Raw genomic sequence first — 8,700 nt, forward strand, 5'->3', positions numbered from 1 at the left:
AGTCAATGATTTTGTGAGGCTGGTGTCTAGGTTTGAAAATGATGATGATGCTCTCCGGTGGGTCTGGGGTTCAAGTCCTGCTTGGGGTGCCTTGCGATGGACTGGCGTCCCATCCTGGGTGTGTCCCCGCCCCCTTCAGCTTTGCGCCCTGTATTGCCGGGTTAGGCTCCGGCTTGCTACGACCCCACTTGGGACAAGAGGTTTCAACAAGTGTGTGTGTGTGTGTGTGTGTGTGTGTGTGTGTGTGTGTGTGAGAGAGAGAGAGAGAGAGAGAGAGAGAGAGAGAGAGAGAGAGAGAGAGAGAGAGAGAGAGAGAGAGACTAAGGAAAACTTGTAATCCAAGGGCATGGAGTGGCAGATGTAATCAACAAATGTCTGTTGGTTCTCATGCTCTCAGCAGTTTCCTGCCCTTCAGGATGACAAGTAAAACTTATGGTTCTGAAAGGTGGAGTTCTGTAAAGCTGTGCTCTGGAGCAGCTGAGTGGAAGGAAGTTGCCTGAAGGTTTAACGTAGAGGTTGTAAATTAGGATTTCATCACGCCAGCATTATCAGAACCTCGTTTTCTATGTAAAATCACTAAATTATTCAGCCATGTTGTAGACACTTTGATAGAATTTTTAATTCAGAGGAAGAGCAAATCAGCTGCATTAAAAAAGTAATTTCATGTGGGAGTTTTTCTTAATTTCACACGGTTGTAGTAAAATGCAAGTTCAGTTCTCCCGTCCTGAGAATTGAAATGCAGCCTTAAACACTACACTGACTTCTTTCTGACCAAAATAGTGCTAAATCTTTAGTTTTCTATATCCTTAATAGATGCCTGTCAGTGGCCAAAGTATCAGTAGCAGAAAAACTGTGGTATGGTGTAAACACCAGCTACTATAAAACAAACTGAGAAGGCAGATGACTCACAGTGGAAGTGTGTATCACGGGCCAGCAGTGCATTTCAACCATTCTCCTGAATAATACCCGAGGTGCCTCAAACCCACAAGCTCAGTTTTACACAATGCATTCACTGTGTGCTTCAGAAGATACCCTGAGTAGTACTAGAACATGATGTGAGGGCAGTATGGCATCAGAACAGAAACTACCATTTGTACACAGCAGCATTCAGTTTGGTACTTTCTTTTTTTTTTTTTTTTTTTTTTATTTTAACAAATTCATATTTTATTTAGGACAGCAGGTAACAATGTATAATTTTCATCTCATTGATTAAAGTACATAATATATTAGAACCAAGTTAACAGTTGTGGAGAAAAGCTTCAGTGGGTCCATGGGGATCAGGCATTGTCTTTGGAGTCAGTGCACAAACTCATTTGGCTGAGAGGGTGTTAAAACTGGCCCTTGAGTAGAGGAACAAAACTGAATCGACAAGTGGAAGGTAATGAGTCCATAGTTCAAATCAGGTAAACTTCCCTCAAAGGACAGGAAACTGAACTCTAAAGACTCCATCAGGAGTTCGATAATTTCCCTCTCAATCAACAGGGAGTAAAAAGGTTCAGATATTCTTCCTCATCACCATCAGCGATTACTGCTTAGAGTACACTTTAATCCAACATGTCAGCAGTGTTTCAGCCATCTATGCAGCTGGGTATTTTCACTTTACTTTGCTCAAAGGTGCTATATCAATATAGGGATGTGGGACTTGTAACAGCAAACCTCAGGTTACAGGTCTATGTCTATGTATACACTACCTGCTGTCCCTATATATATCTGCATTACAGAATCTTTTAAAGTGTCAGACACAGGACTATACAGTAGCGTCTATGCGTTATCAGATGCGTATGGTATATGAGTCTGAGTGGGTCAAGTAGCGAACCCAACGCTGTGATGGACCAGGCTGAGCTGGAGAAAGGCGAAGGAAACGAATCTGTAGGCCTGTACAGGTGTGTTTTGGCAGCTCAAAGGACATACAGACTGGGCCTACTTCTAGCAGTGAGGCAGCACTCAAACCAGGGACCTCCACCTGGGGATCACAGGGAAAGATGACTAGATGACATATGTTATTACATTTACATTTATTCATTTACCTGACAACCTCTTAGGTCTGGATACTAAGCTTCTTACAATTATTTACACATTTTAACAGTTGTGTAATTTTTAATGGAGCTATTCAGGGTATGTTCTTTGCTTCGGGGAAATAAAGCAGGTGTGGGGATTCTGACACAGGTCCAACTGCTTCCAAGATGACAGTTCTAATCACTACAATACCTGCCACTCCTACTATGACCATTACTTTATCCTTGAATCTAAATATTTTGTAGTCAAGGCCTTCTGCAAAGTCCAGATTACAGGGGGGAGTATGCATGATTTCTTACCTTGAACAGGGCAGAGAGTTGGGCACCACCAGGGAAGCGAGGGATCTCCCATTGAATCACCTTGCAACTGGGCTGTAGCTCTGCACTCTGGTCCGGACTACTCAGCTCTTGAGACAGGCTGGTGGTGGGTTTTAAAATGCATGCCAGAACAAGATTAGTTGTGAAGTCTGAAGGTACGACACTGAATTGAAGATGGGCAGGGGTAATAATGAACAAGGGACAGTAAGAAACAACACTGAGAAGGACAGAATGAGTCAGGGAAGTAAGATGTTATTGGAAGAGTAAGAAAGAGGTAAAGGGTGATAGGGAAACTTCTTCTACCTTACTGAGCCCTTTGGTACCGGTATGGTCACTGAGACATTTACAGCATAACTGCAACACAGCAAGAAGTGGCAGTCAGCATCAGCCTCCAATTAAAGCAAAACATACTCAGACACAGGCTCTGGATATATGGACATTGATATGGATACAAAATCCTAAGAAAAAACTGACAACATAAGCCCATGCAAAGTGCTTTCACCTGTATTCACGAACCAAAACAGCCAAAGCTTATGGATTATTATCTATGAAGATCACACAGAGTTCTAGTTCTACTGGAAAAATAGGATCCTGCAGAAGGAGATGTGTGGATGCTCAATGCAGCCCTATTATTCATTGTTTTCAGTTTCTCCTTCCCAGAAAATCAAATAGCTAGATGACACACTTTAGCACACTGATTATGTATGACAGTCAAGCAAATAGCTACACACATCTCACCTTTTTGGTGGGAGATCACACCTCATTTTCAGGTAAATTAACAGCCTTTGTAAAAAGAGTCAAAAAAAAGACAAAAAACAGACCCTATGTGTTACTGTTCAAAAGTGAATAACTGATACCCAAATACTAAGCACACACTAAAATGCTTATAACAGCACATACATATCTCTGTTCTAACTTCCTGAACACAAATCAGCATTGTGATGCTAGATCTAAGGAGTGCCATTAGATTCAAGAGTACAAAGTCTAGGAAAATATATTATATTCATCCTATTAATGAAAAGGAACATGTGGCAACTATACCTGTCACCACTGTCCCTCTCAACAGTGGGAAAGAGACGGAAGGGTGGGGCAGAGGGGAGGTCATCACACAGCTGGTACTGCATCACTGTTTGCTAATAAGACAGAAGTGGAACCACAGGTACAGAAGAGGGGCTTTGCTGTTGTTGCTTCCATAACAATACACCAGAGCTAATCTGTCTGTGAGCAATGAAAGGGTTTTGAATAAAAGACATCTTAAAATTATGTTTTGATTTTTTTTAACAGGACTTATCAAACAAAATTAAAAATACTTAAAATAATTGTATACAATGTGGAAGTGACATAACCAAAGTTACTTTAAGTTTCCAGTGCTTCAAAATTGAAATGAATTCTATGCAGTGTGTTTGTACTGAAAATGTGTATACATAGCAATAACAGAGGATGAGGAGCTAGTTATATGTGATGCTCCCAAATAGTTGGCATATTTACCTCCCCCTGACTGGGACAGATTTTCAGGATCCTGTAACTCTCAAACTCGTCAAGACGGACAGCCTGGTGAAAACTGCACTCATCTATACGCACTGCAGCCCCATAGCCTGAATGAAACAAATGATGGAGATAAGAGAGAGAGGATGAAAAGAGATGAAGGGAGTTAGAAAGGCAGATTTACATTTACATTTATTCATCGAGCAGACGCTTTTCTCCAAAGTGACATACATCTCAGAGATGTACGTTGTTGATTGACAATGAACTGGTAGTTGTGAAAAATCCACGGTCTCAAAAACAGAATCACTGCTGGAGAATATACTGGGTACTCAATTTACAAACACAACTGGGACCAGAAGTCTATTCGTAACTCAATTCATCGATAGCTCCAAAGTCACTATTATAATTAAATTGCAATCAATAAAAGCTGAATGAAACATGTCTCACCACTTACTAACAATTTAGCCTCTGTAAAAATCTCAAATAAAATTATGATAAATAAAAATACTCTGCAAGACTTCTGTCTATCCATCTATTATCAAAACTGCATGTCCAGCACAGGTTCACAGTGGTTCGATGTATCCTAGAAGAACCAGATGAGGCAGGTACACCTTGGAGAGGACATCAGTGTATCAGAGGGCAACCACACAAATGCATTACAAGAAATTTAGAGTTATCAATTCCCACAAATTTGTCTCACCATCTAAAGAGCAGTTGCATGATACCAATGAACGATCCCAAAGAAATGTAACTTGCTAGCTACTCCATAAAGTGCATACTGACAGTATAGGAATTGAAAAAATGAAGGAGTGTGTGAGCTGGAGAGGCACAGAAAATTAAAAGAATAGTGTAATGTGAATGTAAAGGGTGGTGGTGCTGTCTGACCAACGTTTTATTTTCATACCCTGTTGTGGCAGTGTTGAAGACACCTCAATTCAGCAACGAAATTCCTTGCATAATTCAAGCCTTCAGTACCACATATCTTAGAGACCCCAAAAATATTTGTCTTCTTTTTCAGCTCACAGTTTTAACACATTTTGTTTTCCATCTCACTACACAATCTTAGTATACAGAAATGCAGGAGATGATTATGACATCTTGGAACCAAGTTTGTGTTACTAACTCTTATGCATCCATACAGTTTTGCTGAAAAAGTGTAATGCATATCTAGACTAAAACAGCAGGTATCTTGTGGAGAAATGGCAGCAGCACACTGACCTCGTAGCTGGGATTTCCCTATGCTGAGCTCCTCGTTCAGCCCAATTCTCATCTCTGCAGAAAGGGTTTGGGGTGGAGAGATTTTAAAAATAAGCAAAATTTTGAGGCCTAAGCTCAATGCTACATTCACAATTATTGTACACATTAATCAAATGAGGTGACATAAACTTCCACCAATGTATACAGTGGTGTATTTTCATGGAGTAATACGCTTTAACTCTTCCTCAGGGAACTATGGCAACTAGCATCATTCAAGCTGTATCCTTCATGATCAAGCAATTTGCTGCCTGTATGGCATGGACCTCAGACTCTCCTTACCTGAACAGCTAGGCAAGTAGCACTTGACCCTGATCTCCCCCTGAATATCTGCCTTCATCAACACTCCCTGAACCAGAATAAAAGCAATTTGAAGATGGGAGTACAGAAAGCAAAAATACATGAAAAGCAGAGAAGCATGAGGTTACTGATTGAGCATAATCTCCTCACTAAAGCAAGTGAAGCATCACCACAAAGAACAACGCACAGACTCACATTAGAGCCGATGACCACCGTCAGGCACTCGACCACATCTACAAATATCTCGTTCTTGCCTTCCTAGATTTAGAAAGAGAGAGACAGAGACAGTCAAAGCTATTTCCTAGTGCAGGATGATTCAGAATAGCACCCTGCTTCAGTGGAACAATCAGGTTAACCAGCATGTTCTACCCTTGGCCAGGCACAGGAAGACCAACATTCACAACTAATTTCAAATTGTTGTACATTTCTCCATTGATCCTTACACAAACTCTACTGACAATCCAAGTTTGATAGATTTATTCACTACTGCTGGTCATCAATCGCACTAATCTAATAGCCAGTATCACTAACCTGATCTCCACGGCTGGACATTATAGGGCGGCTGGCAGCTGCACTTGGGGCTACTTTACTCTGCTGGGTTTCTGCACCAAACTAGATTGACAGAAACAAAGATACAGGGTGAGAAAAATGTTAAGAGAAAGAGTGTGACAGAGTTGTCAACAAATGCCATGAGACTCTCTAGAATAAAGAAGGTTGGAATGACAGAATCAGAGGGTTAGAGAGCAAGAAAGAAAGAAAACAGTGGAAGAAGGGAGAACAGTGAAAGCATCCTGTCGCACCAGCCCCACACTTCTGAGGTCAAACAGGCTGAAGGGTTTAGAGCTGACTGCCTCCGTCTGGATGAAGTTCTTTAGAATGTCTGTGGAAGTGGTCTGGATATAGCCATAGTCCTGGGAGGGGAGAGGACAAGTGAGGGTTCAGGAAGTAAAATGAAAGATTAGGATGCATGAGGCCAGGCCAATAACATGAACAAATAAATATGCAGGGAGACTGTGGTGACTTTAGACATTACTGCAGTAGACTCACTAGCATTTCATCCAGCATCTCATATATAAGGGCAAAGTTCATCCTGACTGACTTCTCGGAGAGGCTGCCACAGTAGTCCTTAATGAGAGCTGTCAGCCTGCGGACACAAAGCCAGTACAAACTAATTCTTTCGTTAACAATGTGCTTAGTTTAAATTTTCACACAAAATAACCAAGCATGGTTTAATGCATTTATTTGTATGTAGAAGTGTAACCTTTTACAATTCAGACTGCATCTCTTGCTCAAAATGAGAAAAACCAATAAATCACCAGCAGCTCTTTGAGCACACAAACAGATTTGGACAAGTTAATAAATGACTTGCTTCTAACATTAATTTTTCAAACTACATATTCAGATGCACAGCTCTTTCAATTTATACATCTCTAGTAGCTGTAATGTTTAAGAGCTAGCACCATTACACAAGGTTCCTAAGTTTTGTGATAACTCTCTCTTTATTTCAACTGAATATATCCATCTGGGGGGATGCGGTGGCACAGTGGGCTTGGCCGGGTCCTGCTCTCTGTGGGATCTGGGGTTCAAGTCCTGCTTGGGTTGCCTTGTGATGGACTGGCATCCCATCCTGGGTGTGTCCCCTCCCCCTCCAGCCTTGCACCCTGCGTTGCTGGGTTAGGCTCCGGCTCGCCGCGACCCCGCTTGGGACAAGTGGCTTTGGCCTGTGTGTGTGTGTGTTTCCAACTGTATATGTAACTGGTTAAAAAGTGCAAAAATGCAGGATATTCACATCTCTTTGGATTAAAGCCTCGGGCACCAATTCGGTGTTACATGTCACATTCTGGAAGGAACACTTGCCTGTTGAGGAACTCTATGATGGTGAAGGGGGAGACATTGGCGGTGGTTGTAGCGACGCAGTACAGTCCTCCCTGTCGCACGTGAATGAAGTGTAGACCCTCATGCGTCTTCAAAACCCACAAACCAGTCGGTCCAGGAAATGAAAATGACAGAGATAACAAACACGAACGAACGAACACACACACAAAGTCAGCTGAGGTCCCACTTTTTTAAGAGCAGTGTCTGCACGGAGGTACTGATACACTGACAGAACAACACATGACATCCTGCGCACTGAACGTTACCCCTTGCCTTGATCGTACACGAATGGAGTGTTGCTTTAAAATGCTGAAATAAGCCACTGCTGCACTCACCATGAGAACAGGAGGCTGATCTGCAGGTAAATCGGTTACCATCTGATAGAACACGTTGACAACATCACTTTTAGCCTCTCCACGAACTAACAGCTCGGGTTAAGGAGAGAAATAGCCAGCCAGGCCAGGGCACACAGCTGAGCCTGAGCTACGTTTGGCCATGCATGACTAGCTTCGTCCAGGCAGGGACGAAAAGGATACAGTCTTTATAGATTAGGTGATCGCCTTTTGATGACAAGATAAACACCTGGGAAATCATTCTGCCTATTTTGTTGTTATTATTATTATTATTTATTGCGGACGAACGAACTACTAGTACTAGGCTAGCTCGTTCCTCTTTCGAACAGCAAACCTTTCACAAACTGCCTTGCCTTGTGCTGTGTTGAGTATTAAAAAGCCAGAAAACAACACAAACACAACAAAAGTTTCCATTGCGCATTGTACAACAGTGCAGTCGCAGCAGTCAGCAGGTCCGATATTCCCTTTCTGTACTGGAACAGTTATCCGTGTCACACATCGCCCCTAAGTAAACACAGACTGTCAACGTATAATTACTTCCGGTAAAATCGATTACTTCTGACTGGCACCTTATAATGCTGTTCAGCTCCAAATTTGATTTTAAAAAATTAAGCCTCAAAACTAGGAGCACGGTGAATATTCATAGCGATATTAACCAAGAATAAAAACACTGAACATAAACACGTAACATAAACCTAAATGCAGTCAGTCTAAGATATAGACATTCTCAACATAACACCGATCACGTTCGTCGACAACCAACCAATGAAAACGCTACAAAGGCTTTTAAGGCGGGTGTTCAGGAAGGTTAATGTTCGATTCCTCAGCCGCTGCATAGTTGCTGCGCAACTATGTCCCACAATTTTTCTTTTCTTTTTTTTTTTTTTTTCCTCTACTGTGTTTCGACGTGATTTGTTGAAAATCATTATTATCCTGGCTAATGTTATTAAATAGTTTGAACTCACTAATAATTCTGTGCATTTGAATTATTACTGAGTTCAAACTGTTTTTTTATTTTATTGATTGCAGAGGGTAAACACCATAGAGGAGGGAGCTACAGTAGAGCAAGCTACATACCACTATGACCTCAATCTGAACAC

General features: G+C 41.6%; 1 protein-coding gene across 1 annotated transcript; it reads right to left on the bottom strand.

Annotated features, from left to right (window-relative positions):
* Positions 1-855: 855 nt before the first annotated feature.
* On the bottom strand, positions 856-8,340 carry ap4m1 (adaptor related protein complex 4 subunit mu 1). The gene is made up of 15 exons (XM_018751626.2): positions 7,784-8,340; positions 7,583-7,668; positions 7,230-7,336; positions 6,420-6,516; positions 6,173-6,283; positions 5,904-5,984; positions 5,568-5,630; positions 5,355-5,421; positions 5,037-5,090; positions 3,822-3,928; positions 3,375-3,466; positions 3,072-3,116; positions 2,637-2,687; positions 2,316-2,433; positions 856-1,963 (listed from the first exon to the last, which is right to left on the bottom strand). The coding sequence occupies exons 1-15, from the start codon at positions 7,839-7,841 to the stop codon at positions 1,772-1,774; spliced, it is 1,329 nt and encodes a 442-aa protein (XP_018607142.2). The 5' UTR covers positions 7,842-8,340; the 3' UTR covers positions 856-1,771.
* Between the last annotated feature and the right edge of the window lie 360 nt (positions 8,341-8,700).

The sequence above is a fragment of the Scleropages formosus genome, chromosome 4 (assembly GCF_900964775.1).
Source record: "Scleropages formosus chromosome 4, fSclFor1.1, whole genome shotgun sequence".
In the NCBI taxonomy this organism is placed as follows: Eukaryota; Metazoa; Chordata; class Actinopteri; order Osteoglossiformes; family Osteoglossidae; genus Scleropages; species Scleropages formosus.

Bases quoted from the DNA above. Each gene is read 5' to 3' on its own strand.
- ap4m1 (XM_018751626.2), bottom strand. From the start codon at position 7,841: ATGATTTCCCAGGTGTTTATCTTGTCATCAAAAGGCGATCACCTAATC. The intron at 5,985-6,172 runs GTGCGACAGGAT...CTGTCAATCTAG, and splicing joins ACCTCAGAAGTGTGGGGCTG to TTTGGTGCAGAAACCCAGCA. The intron at 5,422-5,567 runs GTGAGTCTGTGC...ATTCTGGTTCAG, and splicing joins CGGTGGTCATCGGCTCTAAT to GGAGTGTTGATGAAGGCAGA.